Raw genomic sequence first — 21,660 nt, 5'->3', positions numbered from 1 at the left:
TCCAGCATCCCATGGAGTCCCCTGAGCACCGCCAGGAGTAATTCCTGAGTGCAGAGCCAGGAGGAACCCCTGTGCATCGCCGGGTGTGACCCAAAGAGAAAGAAAGAAAAAAAAATCATTGTTTCTTCATCATTAGAGCAATGGTGATTTGGGGTTTGTTGTTATTTTTGCAGCCTTTCTCTAAGGCTCATAATTGTATATTTACCTCAAATCACTAAAACCTTACCACAAAATCCCCGAAAACTTCTAGAAGGCTCACAGTTGCCTGTTTATCTCAGGTCAGCCAAAATTAAGCCGCTGGGCTCCAGGGAAGCGGAGACGGAAGAAGTCGGCTTTGCTTTGACGTCAGCCTCTGGTGTGTTATCTGTCACTGGAGCCCTGAGAATGCCAGACCAGGGCTAGTGAGACAAGCTGCAGCTTCTTTGAGAAATTGTGATCTGGGGCCAGACAGATAACACAGTGGGGAGGGTGCGGGCCTTGTCGAGTCAGCCCTTTGTGCCCCGTGCCCAGGAGGGATGGAGCCCTGAGCATCGGCGGGTGTGGCTCCAAAACAACAAAAAAATTTCGACCAGGAAATGGTGCTAAGGGTGCATTCTTAGGGGGTGGGAGTGACAGCACAGCGGGGAGGGCGTTGGCCTGGCACGCGGCCGACCTGGGTTCGATCCCTGGCATCCCATAGGGACCCCTGTGCATCGCTGGTGTGACCCAAAAAGAAAAAAAAAATTTAAAAAGGGTGCAATTCTTCACAAGCTTTTCAGAGGGGGAGATGCGCTGAAATTCCCCGGCATCCCGTCTGCCCAGCCGCCGGGAAGTGGGGAAGAGCTGGCTCTGATCTCCCCCGCCCCCATGCATCCCCACACAGTCCTCCCCCACCACTCCCCTGGCTAACCTGGACACCCCCCTCCCCCCCACTTGGCCCTGGCCCTGCCCGAGGTAATAAATCACCCCGAGAGCAGCCCTGTGGGTGGCCGCCGGCCTCACCAGCTAGAGCCCTGATACCCGGCTCGGTTTCAAGTAACATGCCTCTGAGTGAAGCCTTTTGTGGTTCCCCAGGCGGTGTAAGAAGAAGAACCCCCCCACGGGGGCTGGAGCGATAGCACAGCGGGGAGGGCGTTTGCCTTGCATGCGGCCGACCCGGGTTCAAATCCCAGCATCCCCTAGAGTCCCCTGAGCACCGCCAGGAGTGATTCCTGAGCGCAGAGCCAGGAGTCAGCCCTGAGCATCGCCGGGTGTGACCCAAAAACCAAAAAAAAAAAAAAAAGAACCGCCCACAGCTGTGGGGTGGGCCTGGCCTGGCATGCAACGCCGGGTGTAGTCCCTGCCACCCCACTCGGGCCCTGGGCACAGCCGAGCGTCGTCTCAGAAACTCCCTCCCTCCAAAAAAAAAGAAAATCGTGGAGCCGGAGCCATAGCACAGCGGGGAGGGCGCTTCCCTTGCACGCAGCCGACCTAGGTTCGATCCCCGAGCACTGTCGGGTGTGACCCGAAAAACGGTGCCTTGAGCGAGTGCCAGCCCACGTGCCCGGTCTGAAGCCTTGTTGTCTGCAGGTGCCCGCTGCCTTCCCAGCTGCCGCCGCATCCGCCTCCCGAGAGCGAACAGCTGCCCGGAGGCCGCGCCAGGCCCGCCCGCCCACCGCCCTCCACGCGCCGAGGCCCTGGGACTTGGGTACGTGTCTTACAGCCAAGCGCCAGCGCAGGACGCCCAGGACGCGCCACCGGTCGCCACCACCGGAGCCCGGGCCTCCGCTAGACTAGAGGGCCCGTGCCCTGCGCCACGGGGCTGTGGGCGGTGGCTGCCCCGAGGGCCGAGACTTGAGCCGACCCCTGCGTGGACCGCGGACCCGCGGGGTCGTGAAGAGCCGAGGCAGAGTCATGTCGGGACCGGGCCGCCGCTAAGCGGGCCCCTCCGCGTCTGTCTGTCACGGTCCCCGCTGCCCTGTCGCTCCGTGCGCGCGTGTGTGCGTGTGTGTGTGCGCGTGCCCCCCCCCCCCCCCCCCCGCCGGCCCCAATGTTCTCTGACAACTCCCACTGCCCCGACTGCGGCCAGCAGTGGTTCCCGAGCCTCGAGCTGGGCCACTGGCTGTACCAGACGGAGCTGGTGGAGAACGAGTGTTACCAGGTCTTCCTGGACCGCATCAACCGGGCCGACTACTGCCCCGAGTGCTACCCCGACAACCCCGCCAACCGGAGCCTTGTCCTGCCCTGGTCCTTCCCCCTCGAGTGGGCGCCCCAGAACCTCACCCGGTGGACCTTCGAGAAGGCCTGCCACCCCTTCCTGCTGGGGCCCCCCCTGGTCAGGAAGCGGATCCACGACTCGCGGCTGGCCGGGCTCAACCCCGCGCTGCAGCTGGTCCTCACCCGGACGGACAAAACCTTGAACAAAAAGCTGGGCCAGAGCAAGTAGGCGTCTCTCGGACGGGCGCGCCCATGGAGCCGGCTCGGGGCGGCGGCCCCAGAGGCCGGGGGAGCTGGGGGGACGGTTCCTGGCGGGAGGACTGTCCCCAAGTGGGTCCCCGCCGGGCCGCGCCTCCAGAACCATTTAGCGTTTTCCCTCCTACAAAAGCCCCGCGACCCGATTGGCCCACGGCAGGGGTGCCCCGTCTTGATCATCTCCTCTGGCCCCTGACTTGCGTGGGGAAGCACCCTTACACTAGCTAGATTCTAGATTATTCCAGCAAAAAGCCGGCGTTGTGGGGCTGGAGAGATCGGACAGGGGCTAAGGCACTTGCCTGGCACGTGACCAACCCCGGGTCAGCCCCCGGCAGCGCATAGGGTCCCCCGAGCTCTGCCACGTGTGGCCCAAACCCATAAGTCCCCAAATGACGCTTAGAAATTCTCCCCCTGGGGCTGGAGCAATAGTACAGGAAGAAGGGTGTTGGCCTGGCATGTGGCCAACCTAGACTCAGTCCCCAGCACCCCAGAGGGGCCCCAGACCACCACGAGGAGTAACTCCTGAGCATTGCAGGGCATGACCCTGAAACCAAAAAAAAGAAAAAAACTCCCCTTTCCTTTGTACGTTAGTGATAATGATACCATATATAAATGTATGCATCATTTTTTTCCCCCCCATGTAACGTTTATCCTTCTCGGCTCTGGCCCGTTCCCAGTGTGGCCGTGGCATTCTCGCGAGCTGGTCCCCATCTCAGAATCCGCACTCTGGCCATTGGCACCTCAGGGTGCCACCAGAACCGGCGGGATGGCTGCCACCCCTATTTCTGGGGCTCCCGACAAGCTCTAGGGGGCACCTTACACCTGCCCCAGAACCCAGAAGGAGACGCAGGGCTAAGGAACAGGAAGTGTTGGCAGCTCCCCGGCCACCAACCCATTTTCTGTGTCCCCCCCCCCCACTTCCTCCCGGGATCCAGTTTCCCCACTGACCCCCCCCCCCCCCCCGTGGCTTACGGCTTTCACTGCAGTTCTTTCACGCAAAGCTTGAAGTGGGGGGGGGGGGGCCTTTTCTTTCCTCTCCATCCTCGGCCCAAGCATGGGGGGAGAGACCCCCCCCCGAGCACGCCTCCGATCGCTCCCAGCGTCTCGTTAGAAAGCTCCAATGCAGGGAGGAAGCTGGCTGACCCGGCAGAGGTGGGGGGCGGGGGGCACTGGCCGGTGTGTCGGCCCACTCGCGCCTGTCCCGGGCCGTGCGTGGCCCCTCCGGCTGCTTGTTCCCCCCCGCGCCCGCCCCGTGTCTCACGCTGTTACAGTTGCTGAATAAATGGTGTGCACTGCAGACTCGGCTGGAGACCGCTTGGTGTTCGCGAACACCCGGCGTTGGCACTGTGTCGCTGCCCAGACAAGCGGGGGGGGAAGCACCCGCTGGTGGTGTCGCGTGGGGGGGGTTCCAGGGCGTCAGCCCTCAGCACCCGCAGGAGCCTCAGAGGAAAGGGGGGCCTGCTCCCCCGGGACCAGCCTCTCTCGTCGCTCCCTTGAGTGAAGGAGAGTTTGGCGTTTCCCTGGCAGAATGGCAAACAGCGCCTGTGCCTGGCTCTCTTGAAAGGTTGATACTTTGGGGCCTCGTCTATAAGATTCCGCAGGGGGCCCAGGAATCTGCATTTTATAGTCCCGTAGATGATTCTCTATACAGAAACTCTAGGGCTGGAGTGATAGCACGGCGGGGAGGGGTTTGCCTTGCATGTGGCTGACCCAGGTTCGATCCCCAGCATCCCGCGTTGCCGGGTGTGACCCAAAAAGCAGAAAACAAAACATCGTATAGACTCTAGCTTGAGAACCCCAGAGTAGGACCTAGAGAGACAAGTGGTGACAATGACCAGGTCTTGCTGTTGACCTCGAGGCGTCACTTGTGCTGCCGTTTCAAGATGATAACGTGCCTTTCTCTCGCTTACTCCAATATCCAGGGCTGTTCTAAGGCTCCTCCCAAACAATTCTGTTCCGGGTGATGGTTTAAATGACCCCGAGCCCTTGGGGAGGGCGCTGGCCCGGCACACAACGAACCCGGGTTCAATCCCCGTCACCCCACATTGGTCCCCCAACCCCGCCAGGAGTGATCCCTGAGCACAGAGCCAGGAGGACGCCCTAGGCACCGCCAGATGTGGTGCAAAAGTAGATCCAACGATGTCGTGACCTCGGGGCCAAATAAAGGAATAAAACCCACTCGTTTTTCATGTTACTTGTAGGAAGGTCCTTGGGACAGTCGAGGTAAGACTTCCGCCTTAACACTTCCGGGGTTTGAGGCCAGCACCCCAGGAAGGGGGTGGGGGTGGCGCTGAGGGTCTGCTTTGCCTTCAGGCGGGTCAACTCCTGCGTCCTGTCGGCCCGCACCCAGCAGCCACATCGTGTTCGTCCCACGGATCCAGGACGCGCTCTTCCTCCCAGCCCTGGCGGTACCGTGGGTTACTCCGAGCCACTCCATCCTGGGTGCGAATAACCAGCTTCGAGGCCCCGAGTCTTGTTCTTGACCGTCACCACGAGTGATCTGGAGGGCTGGTGGCTGTTGGGGCCCTGGGGACACGCTGCTTTGGGAGACGAGGCCAGAAGGGCTTCTCGTTCTGCAGCCTGCCGGCGGGGCCGCACCTCAGAGGACTTTGCTAGGGGCTCCCTGGAGGAAGGGGAAAGCAGGTGGTATTACGCCGGGCGGGGAAGCAAAAGACCCCCGGGGACCTCACCTGGCAGGGCCGGAAGGAAAACCCGTCCCCTGGCACCGCAGCCCACAGTTCCACAAGGGTCCTTGGGGTACTTGGAACCCAGGAACACAGTTGTGACCCGTGCACTTGCAGAGCAAGGCGGGCTATGGCTCTGGCCCTTCTCTGCCGTTGCCAAGTTACCTGGGTTTTGGACCTCTGTGACACGGGGGTGCCCCAGCTTGCTCCGGCTTGGTGACACTGAGGCAGGCAGAGGGCAACAAAGCCCAGGCCAGAGCTACAGGTCAGGGAGCGTCTGAGGAGGAATTGAGGTACACGGGGGTGAGTCGAACCTTCCACGAAAGCAGTCAGTGTTAGCCCAGGGGCCCGGCATGATGAATGACTCCAGCCTCGCTTGGGGAACATGGCACGTCTTCAGCACCGGAAGCCGTAGCATTGGGAGGCCAGTGGGTGCCTTGGGAGCATCCACCCAGCCCAGATGTCTAGAGACTCGCTTCAAACCCAGACTCGGGGGGCCGGAGCGATAGGACAGCCGCTGACGTGAGTTCAATCCCAGGCATCCCGTACCCCAGAGTACCGCCAGGAGTAATTCTTGAGCACAGAGCCAGAGTGTCTCTTGGCTTTACCCCGAAACAGAGCAAAAACCCCAGACTCAGTGCTCCGAAACGGGTTTGCTATCAGCTGTGTGGCAGCTCCAGCCGGCGGAGTTCAAATCCGAATGCCTGGTGCCCTGTGCATTCCTGGGCAAGATTCTCAGCCTCTCTCTGCACCCGTGTGTCCTCGTGTATATGGTGGGAAGGACCAGGCGCCTCTCCTAAGACTGAGGATTACGGGCCGGAGGGGTGGGCTCTTGCCTTGCACACAGCCGACCCCGACTCAATCTCCGGCATCCCGTACGATAACACAGAGCACGGCCAGGAGTGATCCCTGAGCACAGAGCCAGGAGTAACCCCCGGGCATCGCCAGGTGTGGCCCCAACACTAAAACCCCAGCACAAACGAGGCGTTTAATAAAGGCTCACAGCTGCGTCTGTTTCCTTCCGTCTTCCCACAGCAGGACGGTGCGTTGAGGGCCACGAGGGCTACTCCCTTTCACCCCAGGAACCTAAAAGATGACATCAGGCTTGGGACGCTTTTAAGCAGACACAGCGTCGGTTGGGCCTGACAGCCATGACATTTGCATCTGACCGACCATGCAGTTACAAACACAAATGATCAAGGGACTCGGCACGGATTGTGCCCTTGCCCCAGTGAGCGGCCCGGCGGCTGAGGCCCTGGCCTTCGGGCTGGTACTTGACTTGGCATCGTAGGGCCGACTCCAGCCCTCCTGCTCCCTGCTGGCCCCCACGCTCAGCTCCAGTCTCTGGAGACGCCATGAGGAGTATCGGGGCGGGGTGCAGTGAAAGTCGGGACTCACCAAGCCCTGTGTTTTTCCAACTGGTCGTGTCCATATATGGGAGGGACACTATTGGAGACAGCCTTGAGGAGTATCGGGGCGGGGTGCAGTGAAAGTCGGGACTCACCAAGCCCTGTGTTTTTCCAACTGGTCGTGTCCATATATGGGAGGGACACTATTGGAGACGGCCTTGCACCGAAATTCAGGGCAGGCCTGGTGTTTGGGCAGAAGCTGTCGTAGGACCGTTCCCAGAAATTCAGACTCTCGAACCTTGACCCCAAGAGCAGGAGCGAATACGCAGGCGCAGGCATCACATGGGGTCCCCCGACGCTGCCAGGGCCGGGCCAGGCACTGGGCTGCGAGTGATCTGGATCCAGAACCCCCCCCCCCCCGAGTGCCCACTGCCCACCCAATAAAATGCCCCCCACCAGCAGACAGCGCTGGCCGGTGTGCCCAGGTGTAAGGCCCTCGAGCACACACCTGTTCTTTCTTGAAGCTTCTGTCTGTCCACGCGAATCCCCTCCCGTCCTGCTGTTCCCCGGCACAGGGCCAAACGGAAGGTGATGAGTCTGTTCATTGATCTTTATGGGTTGGGGCGGGGGTGGGCGGGGGGGAGACTCTTAAGCAGTGCTCAGGGACCAATCTTGAGCCAGTTGGGTTGGGGCCGGTCATCCTTGGGCCCCAGATGCTGTTGCTTGGTCCCTCTGCCCCACCATGGACTTGCACCCCGGGCCCCTCGACGGAGCATTTCATTGACCCATCCTTTAACCCTGATGTTCATTTTAAGTTTTTTTTTCTAATGTGTGGGGGCGGCAGAGCGATAGCACAGTGGGGAGGGCGCGTGCCTTGCAAGCGGCCGACACGGGTTCGATCTCCGGCATCCCATGGGATCCCCGGAGCACCGCCAGGAGTGATTCCTGAGTGCAGAGCCAGGGGTAATAGCCCTGAGCATCTCCAGGTGTGACCCAAAAGAACAAAATCCTTTCTTTCTTGGGGCAGGAGCGATAGCACAGCGGGGAGGGCGTTTGCCTTGCAGTTGGCCGACCCAGGTTCAATTCCTCCGTCCCTCTCGGAGAGCCCGGCAAGCTACCGAGAGGATCCCGCCCGCACGGCAGAGCCTGGCAAGCTCCCCGTGGCGTATTCGAGATGCCAAACACAGTCACAACAAGTCTCACCATGGAGGCGTGACTGGCGCTTGCTCGAGCAAATCAATGAGCAACGGGATGACGGTGACAGTGCAAAGGAGGCGGTGTAATAATATTTCAAAGACGAGCAGTTTCAGAACATCACAGCTCATCGCCCAGGGAACAGATAGAAACCTTGCTTGCCCGGTCCCACCTCCCTGCACCTTACAACCCACCCCCCACAGAGCTTGGGGATCTGTTCCCCGGAGCCAGTGACCAGGCTGTGGAACTCCAGTTCTGTCAGCGTCCCAGACAGTGAAACCTCCCAGGGTATCACTGAGTGGGAGGAGATGGCGTAGAAAGTTCTGGAAATCCAGCCCTGGGCAGCCAATTTGTGTCCCCTTTTTTTTTGGGGGGGGTCACACCTGGTGATGCACAGGGGTCACTCCTGGCTCTGCACTCAAGAATTACCCTTGGCGGTGCTCAGGGGACACTAGGGGATTCGGGGAATCGAACCGGGTCAGCTGCGTGCAAAGCAAGTGCCTACCCGCTGTGCTATCGCTCCAGCCCCGGGATTTTTATTTATTTATTTATTTATTTATTTATTTATTTATTTATTTATTTATTTATTTATTCTTATTGGGTCACTCCTGGCTCTGCACTCAGGAATCACTCCTGGCGGTGCTCAGGGGACCCTATGGGATGCCGGGAATCAAATCCGGGTCGGCCGCGTGCCAGGCAAACGCCCTCCCCGCTGTGCTATCACTCCAGCCCCCAAATTGTTATTATTTATAAATTGCTGGTGCTTGTATAAACAGCATGTCTAGAGACGGTAGCCTTTGTCTTCTACAACAAAACTCGGGAAACCACCGGCATTGGGCTGAGACAGGAAGACGTACCACATGGTCCTCTGAGCACCTCTGGGGGGGGTCTCAGCGGCCCCCAACACTGCTGCTATCTGAGCACTGCAGCACCCAAGCTCCACCCCTGCCTCGGCCACATGAGAGGCCCCCGGCAAAGAGAATCAGAAGGCAGGGTACACCCCCAAAGTCTGCAGTGCTCATCCCGGGTTGTCATGATCGATCCCTGGTAGACAAAAGAACCGGAGTGACAGCACAGCGGGGAGGGTGTTGGCCTGGCATGCGGCCGACCCGGGTTCGATCCCTGGCATCCCATATGGTCCCCCGAGCACTGCCAGGAGTGATTCCTGAGTGCAGAGCTAGGAATCAGCCCTGAGCATCGCCGGGTGTGACCAAAAAAGGAAAAAGAAAGAAAGGAAGGGAGGGCAGAAATGGGGGTGATGACCTTCGTACGGCTTCTATTTCCGCTGAGAATCGCTCTTTTTCCCGGCTTTTGGGACTCTGGGCGCTCTCTGTCCCTCACCCATACCGGCACCTGGGGAGAGGGGGGAGGTCACAGCACCGGAGTTTCAAGGTCACGATGTCTCTGATATGGATCGGGCTTCCCCACACGAGCCCGAGCAGAAAGTCATTTCACGTTTCTCCCTCTCATTCTAGCCACCATCAGCGTCTTGGCGCTGGGTCTGCGGGGAGCATGGCTGTGTGGGGACAGGGGCCCTGAAGACGGCAAGATCTAAGCGGGCACTAAACTCAGAGCAGCCCGAAGAGCTAGCCCACAGCCATGGCCGACAGAGGACTTAGGGGACGTCCTGAGGGTAAGACCAGCCTGCCACCAGCTTTGCACCGAGGCTGGGACATACCGTATTGAGTGACTGCCACCGATTTGAGGCCAAATTATTTTGCCCAGAAAAGTGGGGCGCACCCATTTTGTGAAGCTTAAAAATAATAATAATAATTGCTGGTTTTGCTGAAAACAGACGCCCAAACGGTTGACGGTGACCTGGTGAAATACGGTAAAAGACTAACTGCTTTCATTGGCTCTATTTTACTCCTTCATACTTGCCGTACTTTATGCAGTGACAGCCCTAGGCATAAAGAAATGGAATCCTGGGGGCTAGAGCAATAGCACAGCAGGAAGGGTATTTGCCTGGCACGCAGCCGACCCGGGTTCGATTCCCTGCATCCTTTCTGGTCCCCCGAGCACCGCCAGGAGTGATTCCTGAGTGCAGAGCCAGGAGGAACCCCTGTGCATCACTGGGTGTGACCCCAAAAAGCAAAAAAAAAAAAAAAAATGAAATCCTTTCAGACTTTGCTCATAGGAACCTTTAGTTTGTAACACTACAGTGCAGCTTTCAGACTTGGGCAGGGACACATTTTAGGTACTTTTTTTTTCTTTTTTAGAAAAAGTAAAAGTGATGTGCTGTGTATTCAGTGAGGATCTTCTAATGACAGGAGAGGTGAAATTTAAATTGTTCATCCTGGGGCTGGAGAGATAGGACATTGAGGAGAGTGTTGGCCTTGCACACAGCTGACTCGGGTTCGATCCCCGACATCCTGAGCACCACCAGGAGTGATCCCTGAGCACAGAGCCAGGAGTCAGCCCTGAGCACTGCTGGGTGTGCCCCCCCTCTCCTACCAGTGCCACAAATAATAGTCAATTCTTCATCATGTGGATAGGGCTTAGCAGTAAAGCACTCTCCTTTCTCGTCTGAGGCCCTGAATTCCTTTCCCAGTACTCTAACAAATAAATATTTAAAATACCATTTATGGGCTGGAGCAATAGCACAGCGGGTAGGGCATTTGCCTTGCACACAGCCGACCCAGGTTCGAATCCCAGCATCCCATATGGTCCCCTGAACACCGCCGGTGGTAATTCCTGAGTGAAGAGCCAGGAGTAACCCTTGTGCATCGCTGGGTGTGACCCAAAAAGCAAAAAAAAAAAAAAAAATAAATAAAATACCATTTATGGGCCAGAGCGATAGCACAGCGGGGAGGGTGTTGGCCTTGCACGCGGCCAACCCAGGTTCGATCCCCGGCATCCCATAGGGTCCCCCGAGCACCGCCAGGAGTAATTCCTGAGTGCAGAGACAGGAGGAGCCCCTGAGCATCTCTGGGTGTGACCTCCAAAAATAAAATTCCTATTAATTGCAGGAGGCTTGGGGCCCGTCCCTAGCACTGTTTCCTGAGCACTGCTGGAAGCAGCTCCCCAACACAGCCTGGTGTGACCCCCAAACCAATACATCTATATGCATCTATTATGTCCCATACATATTTTAGGAATTTTTTTTTTCTTTATGGGTCACACCTGGCAATGCACAGGGGTCACACCTGGCCCTGCACTCAGGAATCACTCCTGGTGGTGCTCAGGGGACCCTATGGGATGCTGGGAATCGAACCCGGGTCGGCCGCGTGCAAGACAAACGCCCTCCCCGCTGTGCTATCGCTCCAGGCCCTGAGATGTTTTTTAAATGCACCAAAATAAAACAGTACAACAAAATCCTGAATGCTTAGAACCTGCCTTGCTCTTCCTCCAGAAAGCTGATTTTCTTGCTGGCCTCAGCCCAGAAATGCAAATCTGATCTATTAATCTATTTGTAAATTGTATATATTTTTTTAAGTTCAATTATCCTTTTTTTTTTCTTTCATATTTACAAAGCTGTTCGTGATTGGGTTTCAGTCATCTAATGTTCCAACACCAATTTGTAGTTCTCTTTTCCCCTTTTCTGGGGGGCCAGGGGGGGGGACACATACTGGGCAGTGTCTGAAGCCACCGGTTAGCCCTGGGGTGCTTGAGGACAGGCGGTATTGGGGATCGAACCCAGGACTCACAGGTGCCGGCCGTGACTCTGCGCTGAGACACACCTGCAGCCTCTCCCGGGCGTCTCTTAAAGAAAGGGGGAACTGCATCTGAGAACGGTTGGCGGCTCCTTCCTCCCCTCACTCCTGGCAGTTGGGTTGCATGCTGCTGATGTGGGTTTGAGCACCGAGCCAGGAGTCAGCCCTGCCCATTGCCAGGTGTGGCCCCCCAACAAAACGAACACAACCAGGGCCGGACAGATCGTCCAGGGCCAACCGAGACGGTCTAGCGTGCCGGTCCGGTCAGCACCACCTCACACTGCTCTGAACATCGCCAGGTGCTCCCTGGGGCCCTGCTGTCGTCTCGGTGGCCACGTGACCCAGGCCACCAAAGCACCCGGCAGCACCACGTCCTCGAACCCTGGCCTTGGAGCACCGCGAGGGGACTCCTGAGCATGCTCGGGAGAATTCCAGCAAAAGTAATTTAAAAATACTCCGAGTCCAGCCAGGAGGGACCCACGAGCACAGGGCAGGGGGGAACCGCAGGCACTGCCAGGTGTGGTCAAAAAACCAACCAAACAGGGGCCGTAGCGATAGCACAGCGGGTAGGGCGTTTGCCTTGCATGCGGCTGACCCGGGTTCGATCCCCGGCATCCCATATGGTCCCCCAAGCACCGCCAGGAGTAATTCCTGAGTGCAGAGCCAGGAGTAACCCCTGAGCATCGCTGGGTGTGACCCAAAAAGCAAAAAAAAAAAAAAAAACCAACCAAACAAAAATATATACATAAATATTTAATAGGCCAAAAACAGAAACAACAATGTGCTCTTCATATTCCTGGAGTGAGCAGACGCCATTGGACTACACTAGCACGTGACAAGAACAAATGAAGACGTTACTGGCACCCGCTCGAGCATATCGATGAACAATGGGATGACAGTGATACAGTGATATATAAATATACACACACACACACACATATATGTGTCACAGTAACTTAAGCATATGTAAAAATATGAGATGTTCCTTAGTATCAAATATCTGGCATTCATATTTTTCTGATTTACCGCATCAATATTTTTAGAGCCACCTGTTTGTTCAAAACCAGACCTAGGGCCCAAAGAGATACTTCAGCAGGGAAGATGCTTATCTTGCACCCAGCTGATACAGGTTTGACTTCTGGCATCCCACAGGGTCCCTCAAGCCCTAAGCACAGACCCAGGTGTCAGCTGTGAGCATCACTAGGTTGTAGCCCCAAAACCAAAATTAAAAAAAAATCTATCTCACAAGGAAAACTTGATTTTCAACACAGTGTGGCTGTGTTATTTCTTGACTGTATCAATAAGAGAAATGGATTTGTTTGTTTGTTTGTATTTTTGAGGGGTTGGCTTTTTAGGTCACACCTGGCGATTCTTAGGGCTGACTCCTGGCTCTGCACTCAGGAATTACTCCTGGCAGTGTTCGGGGGACCCTATGGGATGCCGGGGATCAAACCTGTGTTGGCGGGTGCAAGGCAAATGTTCTCCCAGATGTACTATCACTCCAACCCCAAGGGTTTTTAGTTTTTTTAAATCACCTATAGGGGTAATCAGGAGTAATAACATTTGGGGACCTGATACGCCCCCCAAATATACGGAATTACTAGCAGTCAGAAGGTCTTTAAATCTGGGCCAGAGCGATTATATAGTGGGTAGGGAATTTGCCTTGCACGAGACTGACCTGAGTTCAATCCCAGCATCCCATGGGATCCCCCAAGCACCGCCACCAGTAATTCCTGAGTGCAGAGCCAGGAGGAACCCCTGAGCATTGCCGGGTGTGACCCAAAAAAGCAAAAAAAAAAAAAAACCCCAAACCTAAAAAACAACAACAAAACACCAAGTCTGGGTTTAGCTTTTCCAACGGTGATTTTTCTCTCCACAGAACCCCCAAAGGACGGTGAACCGCGAAGCACCTCAGAAAATCTGGGCCCGGAGCTGCCCGGGCCGGGGGAGGCCCCCCGTCCTCCCTGTGACAAGGCAGGCCGGGCCCAGGGCCTGGAAGACCCCCAGGCCTTTCCCTGTGAAGAGGTTGGCAGGGCTGAGGCACCCCCTGAACAAGCAGGGGACGCCCGTGCTGAGCTCCCCTCTGTCCAGGCGTCCCGGGAGACAGTGAGGCAACAGCGGCTGCCACCGGTATCAGGTGAGAGAATGTTCCAGAATGCCAACTGGCTGAGAAGAACGTGGGGCCAGGGAGAGCCGCCCCTGCAGAGGCGGAGGGGTAAAGGTCGTTGGACCTCCCCAAGGTCGCAGAGATTCAAGAACTTGACATTTTTTTTTTTGGGCGGGGGCATACCCAGCTCCTGGTGGTGCTCAGAGAACCCTATGGGATGCTGGGAATTGAATCCAGGTCGGCCACATGCCAGGCAAATGCCCTCCCCACTATGCTAAAACAGCCCCAAGGGTTTAGTTTTTTTAAATCACCTGTAGGGGGTCATCAAGAGAAATAACATTTGGGGAACTTGTATGCCCCCCAAATACACGGAGTTTCTAGCAGTCAGAAGGCCTTTAAAAATACCACAATCGGGGCTGGAGAGATAGCACAGCGGGTAGGGCGTTTGCCTTGCACGCGGCCGACCTGGGTTCAAATCCCAGCATCCCATAGGGTCCCCTGAGCACTGCCAGGGGTAATTCCTGAGTGCAGAGCCAGGAGTAACCCCTGTGCATCGCCAGGTGTGACCCAAAAAGCAAAATAAATAAATAAAATAAAATAAAAATACCCCAATCGGGGCTGGAGCGATAGCACAGCGGGGACGGCGTTTGCCTTGCACGTGGCCGACCCGGGTTCGATTCCCAGCATCCCATACAGTCACCTGAGCACCGCCAGGGGTAATTCCTGAGTGCATGAGCCAGGAGTGACCCCTGTGCATCGCTAAGTGTGACCCAAAAAGCAAAAAAAAAAAATAACCCAATCTGGGTTCAGCTTTTCCAATGGTGTTTTTTCTCTCCACAGACTCTGAGAAGGATTTGGGGAAAGAGTCGGCAACCTGCCCACCAGCCCAGAACACCCCAGCGCCGGCCAGCATGGGGGGAGCAGCTCAGCCGGGGACCCCCAACCCTTATCCCCTCCCGGGCTGCTCGGAGGTGGAGGAAATAGGCCCCGTGAGCGGAGACCCAGAGCGCGGGGCAGGAGGTCCTGCTGGAACCAACGATGCAGAACCCCCAAAGGATGGTGAACCTCGAAGCACCTCAGAAAACCTGAGCCCAGAGCTGCCCGGGCCAGGGGAGGCCCCCCGTCCTCCCTGTGACAAGGCAGGCCGGGCCCAGGGCCTGGAAGACCCCCAGGCCTTTCCCTGTGAAGAGGTCGGCAGGGCCGAGGCACCCCCCGAGCGAGCAGGGGACCCCCCTGCTGAGGTGTCCGCTGCCCAGGTGTCCCAGGAGACAGTGAGGCAACGGCGGCTGCCACCGGTATCAGGTAAGAGAATGTTCCAGAATGCCAACCGGCCGAGAAGAACGTGGGGCCAGGGAGGGCTGCCCCCGAAGAGAGGGGGGCAGTGAATGAAGTTCGTTGGACCTCCACAAGGTCGCAGAGATTGGAGAATTCGACTTTTTTTTTTTTTTTTTTGGCTTTTTGGGTCACACCCGGCGATGCACAGCGGTTACTCCTGGCTCTGCACTCAGGAATCACTCCTGGCGGTGCTCAGGGGACCCTATGGGATGCTGGGATTTGAACCCGGGTCGGCCGCGTGCAAGGCAAGCGCCCTACCCGCTGTGCTATTGCTCCAGCCCCCTCCAGCCCCAAGAACTTAACTTTCTTAACTCGTACGCCGACTCAGACTCTCACCCTGCATCAGGCAGTGTCAGAACAGCGGCTTAGTTTGTAGGCACCGAGGCTGACTCTGGGCCTAGCCGGGCCATGGGCGCTTGCTTTTAATTTTATTTTTTTAATATTAAAATAAAAAATTATTATTTTGGGGGGCTGGAGCAATGATAGCACAGCAGGGAGGGCGTTTGCCTTGCATGCGGCCGACCCGGGTTCGATCCCCAGCATCCCATAGGGTCCCCCGAGCACCGCCAGGGGTGATTCCTGAGTGCAGAGCCAGGAGGAACCCCTGAGCATCGCCGGGTGTGACCCAAAAAGAAAAAAAAATTATTATTTTTATAAAGTAAATCACAATATTTGAGACATTTAATATTTGCACACCAATCCCAGCCCCATGACTGGGATTCCCACCACCGTTATTTCGGATGTTTCCATCCCGAACCCCAACACCTGCCCCAAAGTAGAACAGAAATATATTTTGTATTATTATGAAAAACCGCTGAAAATGCTACAAAAAAGTTTCCGGAGAGGAAAGAGTGTGAAGATTGTTGTATTTCACTGAGGGCCCATTAAGCCCTTCTATAAGAGATCACTAACATGTTGTTAAAGGTTGAGCCTTAATAATTATATACATATATGTATGTATCACTGCATTACTGTCATTCCGTTGCTCATCGATCTGCTCGAGCGGGCGCCAGTCACGTCTCCATGGTGAGACTTGTGGTGACTGTGTTTGGCATCTCGAATACGTCACGGGGAGCTTGCCAGGCTCTGCCGTGCGGGCGGGATCCTCTCAGTAGCTTGCCGGGCTCTCCGAGAGGGACAGAGGAATTGAACCCAGGTCGGCCGCGTGCCAGGCAAACCCCCTCCCCACTGTGCTATCGCTCTAACCCGGCACCACTGTTCTATCAGAAAATTCTCCATTGCAGAGAAGACCTCCAATGAGAGAGTGCCACATTCTCACAATAACATTCTCTTTGATTTTTACCCCCACCCCCCACCAGAAGCTGAAGGTCAACGCCAAGAACCACAGCGACTGGAAGAACAGAGAGAAGGCGGGCCGGACACCGGGAGGAAGATCAATCTCCAGGGTATTTTGAGATGGGGTGAGAACCAGAGGGTCTTTCTTACCATGCGGATTTGCGCTCAGACACCCACAGAGAGCAGAGCAAGTAGACTAGCTTTGGGTTTTGTTTGTGTCGGGGCCACACCCGGCGATGCCCAGGGCTGACTCCCGGCTCTGCACTCAGGAGTCACTCCTGGCAGTGCTCAGGGGACCCTATGGGATGCCGGGGATTGAACCCGGGTCGGCTGCGTGCAAGGCAAACGCCCTCCCCGCTGTGCTATCGCTCCAGCCCAATATTTTATTTCATGGTAGAAAGTTGAAAGGATCGAGGGGAAAGGAACTTACCCCTGACGTTCTCTCTGCTGCCTTGTGCTTCACCCAAGGGCTGACCCAAACTTCTGGGGACTCTTAATTTTGTCTTTTGTTTTTCTTTCCCTTATCCTGTTGTTGTTTTGGGTCCCACCTGGCGATGCTCAGGGCTGACTCCTGGCTCTGCTCTCAGGAATCACTCCTGGCGGGGCTCAGGGTGATATCGGGGGGTCACACGGGTGGGGGGGCTCATGTGAAGCGGGGAGGAGAGAGAGACGCCACGTTCTGGGCGGCGGTGTAGGCGTCACTTTCTCCCCATCCGCCTCTGCCCCCCGGGACCCAGGGTCACTGGGTTCTTGTCCCGACTCGCAGAAAGGAACTTCAGGAATGGACGGGCAGGGAAGTGATGCAGGTTTTATTTGGAGGGTTTGAAGGGAAGGAGGGAGAGAAAGTGGGAGAGGGAGGAGAGGAACGCGCTCAAGAGAGAACCCGGGAGGGAGGGAGAGAGAGAGGGAGAGAGAGAGAGAGAGAGAGAGGGAGAGAGAGAGGGAGAGAGAGAGAGGGAGAGAGAGAGGGAGAGAGAGAGGGAGAGGGAGGGAGAGAGAGAGAGAGAGAGAGAGAAAAAAAAAACCCGGTCTTCTCCGAGGGCGGAGAGACCCCGACACACACCCCAGCATCAGACAGGAAAGCGTGAACGTCCCCATCCCAAGAGGGGTACCACATGTGCTCGGCCACGTGGACACAGCAGCACAGGGGCTGGGACAGCATCTGTGCCCTTCCTTGGTCCCAGGTGGCCTTTCTAGGGTTTCTCCCACCTGCCCCCACCTGGGGCTTCTACGTTCCTGTTTCCTGCAGGGTCGGCTATTGCCATTGCCTTGGGAGGGGCCTTCCCCATCCTGCCCACATCACGGGAGCCCTATGGGATGCTGGGGATCGAACCCGGGTCGGCCGCGTACCAGGCCAGCACCCTCCCTGCCATGCTTTCGCTCGGGCCCCTAACTGTGTCTCTCGTCCCCCTCTCACAGGCCTGTTCTGCTTCTCTGTGGCCCTGGTCGCCGTCGTTTCCCTCAACAGCTTCTACGCGTCTTCGGCCCAGCGGGCCGAGCGGAAGCCCGCCGTGGACGCCTTCCTGGCGCAGTTCAGCCGGCTGCCGGAGAGGTACCCGGGCCAGAGCCCCTACCTGTGGCAGAGGGGCCGCAGGTTCCTGCAGAAGCACCTCAACGCCTCCAGCCCCACTGAGCCGGCCACCCTGCTGCTGGCCGCCGCCCGCAACGGCCGCCAGACCCTCCGCTGTCTGGGCCGCCAGCTGGCCGACGCCTACACCGCCGCCCAGAACGTGGCGTCCATCCGCCTGGACGGCGCGGCCCGTGGGGCGCAGGACAGCGACACGGTGAAGCTCTGGGTGGACCTGGAGCTGAGCCGGGGCTTCGAGGGCGGCCAGAAGGCGGCCGTGGTGCACGGGTTCGAGTCGCTGCCCGCCGGCGCCACCCTCATCTTCTACAAGTACTGCGACCACGAGCACGCGGCCTTCAAGGACGTGGCGCTGGTGCTCACCGTCCTGCTGGACGACGAGGCTCTGGCGGCCGGCCTGGGCCCCCGGGAGACGGAGGAGAAGGTGCGAGACCTGCTCTGGGCGCGGTTCACCAATGCCGGCGCGCCCAGCGCCCACAACCGCATGGACGCTGACAAGCTGAGTGGGCTCTGGAGCCGCATCTCGCACCTGGTCCTGCCAGTGCAGCCCGTGATGGGCATCGAGGAGCACGGCTGCCCCGGGGCCCTCAGCTAGACGGGGGGGCGGGGCGTGTGGGTAGGGGCGGGGCCCGGGGCGGGGCGTGTGGGTAGGGGCGGGGCGTGGGGGGCGGCACCCGGGAGCCTCAGACACGGGAGACGCAGCAGAACCGAGTCAGAAGCCCATTGTTCAGCTGCAAACTCGCTCGCTCGCGTTCAGGGAACGCCCCCGCCCTGCCGCCCAGTTTCCCCTAAAACTCAGGTCGGCCCAGCGGACGGGCCCCCGGGAGGCTGTCATCGCCCGGGGTGCACCCTCCTTGCCTTCGGGGCCGATGGGGACCCTGGACAGAGCCATTACAGGCCTGTCACCAACGCCAAGGCTGATTTGGAGCAGGGGCTGGAGCGAGAGCACAGCGGGGAGGGCGTTGGCCTGGCACGCGGGCGACCCGGGTTCGATTCCCAGCATCCCATAGGGTCCCCCGAGCACCGTCAGGGGTGATTCCTGAGTGCAGAGCCAGGAGGAACCCCTGTGCGTCGCCGGGTGGGACCCAAAAAGAAAAAAAAAATGTCTAGCACATAGTAGGTGGCTTTTCAGAGGCACCTGGGTAACCTGCAGGGGGGAAGCAATCGGCTGCTGATTTGCACTTTTGAATAAGGAGCTAGGAAGCCCTGTGTTTAACTGCACGCTCCCTCGGGACTGTGATTGTATTCCGTTCATGAGCTAAGTTGGAAATGCTGCTTATTTGCAAGGAATCTTCTATTATTTGGGGCGAGGGGGTGTTGAGGTACATGGTCTTCCAAAAGCTTCACCCCAAACCCCCAGCAGGAAATAAACATTGGAGGACCAGAGTGATAGCACAGCAGGGAGGGCATTTGCCTTGCATGCAGCCGACCCACGTTCGATCCCCAGCATCCCATAGGGTTCCCCGAGCACCGCCAGGAGTGATTCCTGAGTGCAGATCCAGGAGTCAGCCCTGAGCATCGCCGGGTGGGACCCAAAAAGCAAAGCAAAAAGAATGTAGGATTATTTTATAGATGCACTAGTTTTGTTTCGCTTGGGGCCACACCTGGAAGTGCTCTGGGACTGCTCCTTTCTCTGTGCTCAGGAATGGCCCCTGGCAGTACCAGGGACCCCCAACACCAGCGTGATGACCCCTAGTACCAGAGTTGCCTTGAGAAATGCCTGAGCTGACCCCGCCCCCTGCTGCTCTACCCCGACCCCAGATCTGCGCCACTGATCAATTCAGATCACAATTGAAACAAAGATTTCTAATTTCTCTGTTCGATTCAAGGTGGTTTTGCATTTCAGTATGATTTAGAACAATTTCAAAGAGCCAATTTTTAAAAAGATGTTTTCGCTTCTATAAGCCTCCAGGGTTGGTCTAATCCCAAGCGACAATGTTCAGTATTTCTGCTGCTACTTCCAAGTCATTAAAAAAAAAAAGAAAAAAGCAGAATATTTACTCTGGGTCACCTTAGGAACAAGATGATTATTTTTAAAGCCAAATTTTATATTGTATTTAAATTTTTTTCAGATCATTAAAATCTCACCTGAATGTATTCGTAGTTCCATTTTCTGGTTTCAGAACCGTGGTCAAGTTTCTGCGTTTTCTCTTTTGCATCTGTTTTTTTCTTCTTTATTTCCTTTCTCTCTCCTCCCCGTCCCCCAAACTCCCTTTCTTTTGCTTCTAGTAGCTGAACTTTCGTGAGCAGATGAATTCGGCCTATTACCTTATACCAGCCCTTCTCAGCCAATCATTTTCAAGCTGAATCCGGAAGTAAATGTCTATCTCTATACTAAACACCTGGTTCACCAGAATCTCAGCATTTTCTCATTCAGACAGTGATTGGGGGTATCCGTGCATACACCAGTGCTTACTTGTTATTGAGAAACTAGTTGCGTTCGTGCTCAAGTGATAGAAATTATGTATTGAGTGATCTAGGGGCAGGGTGGGGGTCATCAGCCTTGGGGTTCTCCCCTGGAGAGCAAGTTCTGTTTTTCCCAGCCGAAAAGCTTTATTTCCTTTGACAGTGAGTCAGCCCAGGGCCCCGCTGCGTCTGGATGGTTCCATCTTTAATAGTCTGATTTCTGGCTTAAACACAGGAAGCCCAAATGCATTTGTGTTTTTTTTGTTTGTTTGTTTTTGGGTCACACCTGGCAATGCACAGGGGTTACTCCTGGCTCTGCACTCAGGAATTACTCCTGGCCGTGCTCAGGGGACCCTATGGGATGCTGGGAATCGAACCCGGGTTGACTGCGTGCAAGGCAAACGCCCTCCCCGCTGTGCTATTGCTCCAGCCCCACCAAATAAATGCATTTGAAGTCAGATCCTGGTGTGAAAGGGGTTGGATTCCAGGCTGCTGATGACCTACAGGGCCACTGGCCGTTGTCTCTCTGATCAGGATTCTGCAGCTTAATGCAGGGTGACACGCTTCAAAAACCGAAGTGGATACTGTGGCTAGCCAGGGAGCGCCCTTGCTGTGTGAATCCTGCCCCCAGCGCCTCACGTGCCCCTAGCACCGCCAGTTGTAGCCCGGTTCCCTTAAACGTTGCTGCGAGTTTTTGAAAAAACGGATGGGCTGGGGGCTGGAGTGATAGCACAGCGGGGAGGGCGTTTGCCTTGCATGCAGCCGACCTGGGTTCGATCCCCGGCATCCCATAGGGTCCCCCGAGCACCGCCAGGAGTAACTCCTGAGCATCGCCGGATGTGACCCAAAAAATAAATCAATCACTTCTTCATTTTGGGCTTATTTTGCAGGGAGGGGGCCATAACGTGGCTAGTTCTTCCCCTGCTCCGTGCTTAGGGGTCACTCCCAGCTGTTCTGGGGGTGTCGTTCAGTGCTAGGGAGGGAACCCCCAGAGGCCTCCAGCACTCGAAGCACGTGCTCGTCTGTTGGGACCATTTCTCAGCCGCCCGAACTAAGAATCTGTTGGTCATTTCCCATCGCATCTGAATCAGGTTTGAAAATTGGATTCGTAGGGCTGGAGCGATAGCACAGCGGGGAGGGCATTTGCCTTGCACGCGGCCAACCTGGGTTAGATTCCCAGCATCCCATATGGTCCCCTGAGCACCGCCAGGGGTAATACCGCCAGGGGTAATACCTGAGTGCAGAGCCAGGAGTAACCCCTGTGCATCTTTTTGGGTGTGACCCAAAAAGAAAAAAAAAAAAGAAAATCGAATTCGTTCTTATGTATTAGAGAAATAAGAACTCGCTTAGAAATCGCTTACACCACATCACGAACCTTCACGGCAGTGAGGTCGTCAGAGTCCCTGGAAGCGGCTACAAATGTGGAAGAAAAAAAGGACTCGCGGGAATCCGAAAGGTCGTGGAACAGGAGCTTTGAGTCTAACGGGGTCAGATCAAGGCACCCCAGTGAGAACCCGAATTCAGGCAGAATCATGAGATTTTTTTTAAAAAAATACACGATCTGACCAGTAGGGGGCAGTACATACTTTCCGCTACGTCCAGCTTGGGCCTCAGTGCTGAA

At 56.5% G+C, this 21,660-nt stretch overlaps 2 protein-coding genes across 3 annotated transcripts; both read left to right on the top strand.

Annotated features, from left to right (window-relative positions):
- The first annotated feature begins 1,548 nt into the window (after nt 1–1,548).
- LOC129399709 (torsin-1A-interacting protein 2-like) lies at nt 1,549–20,130 on the top strand. 2 transcript variants are annotated; one of them, XM_055120961.1, is made up of 6 exons: nt 1,549–1,666; nt 9,133–9,290; nt 13,190–13,447; nt 14,258–14,719; nt 16,072–16,158; nt 17,468–20,130. In XM_055120961.1, the coding sequence occupies exons 2-6, from the start codon at nt 9,257–9,259 to the stop codon at nt 18,226–18,228; spliced, it is 1,602 nt and encodes a 533-aa protein (XP_054976936.1). In that variant the 5' UTR covers nt 1,549–1,666; nt 9,133–9,256; the 3' UTR covers nt 18,229–20,130. The 2 variants fall into 2 exon arrangements, with proteins under 2 accessions (XP_054976936.1, XP_054976935.1); XM_055120960.1 differs by having other exon boundaries at nt 16,072–16,173.
- On the top strand, nt 1,660–3,727 carry LOC101550004 (torsin-1A-interacting protein 2). Its single transcript, XM_055120962.1, has one exon. It carries the CDS (start codon nt 2,009–2,011, stop codon nt 2,402–2,404), a length of 396 nt encoding a protein of 131 aa, XP_054976937.1. The 5' UTR covers nt 1,660–2,008; the 3' UTR covers nt 2,405–3,727.
- Nucleotides 20,131–21,660: the final 1,530 nt, after the last annotated feature.

This window comes from Sorex araneus, chromosome X, assembly GCF_027595985.1.
Source record: "Sorex araneus isolate mSorAra2 chromosome X, mSorAra2.pri, whole genome shotgun sequence".
Taxonomy (NCBI): Eukaryota; Metazoa; Chordata; class Mammalia; order Eulipotyphla; family Soricidae; genus Sorex; species Sorex araneus.
The sequence above is the reverse complement of the archived record's forward strand: the minus strand, read 5'-3'. Positions and strand labels throughout refer to the sequence as shown.

Bases quoted from the DNA above. Each gene is read 5' to 3' on its own strand.
- LOC101550004 (XM_055120962.1), top strand. From the start codon at position 2,009: ATGTTCTCTGACAACTCCCACTGCCCCGACTGCGGCCAGCAGTGGTTC.
- LOC129399709 (XM_055120960.1), top strand. From the start codon at position 9,257: ATGGCCGACAGAGGACTTAGGGGACGTCCTGAGG. The intron at 14,720-16,071 runs GTAAGAGAATGT...ACCCCCCACCAG, and splicing joins GCGGCTGCCACCGGTATCAG to AAGCTGAAGGTCAACGCCAA. The intron at 16,174-17,467 runs GTGAGAACCAGA...CCCCTCTCACAG, and splicing joins CCAGGGTATTTTGAGATGGG to GCCTGTTCTGCTTCTCTGTG.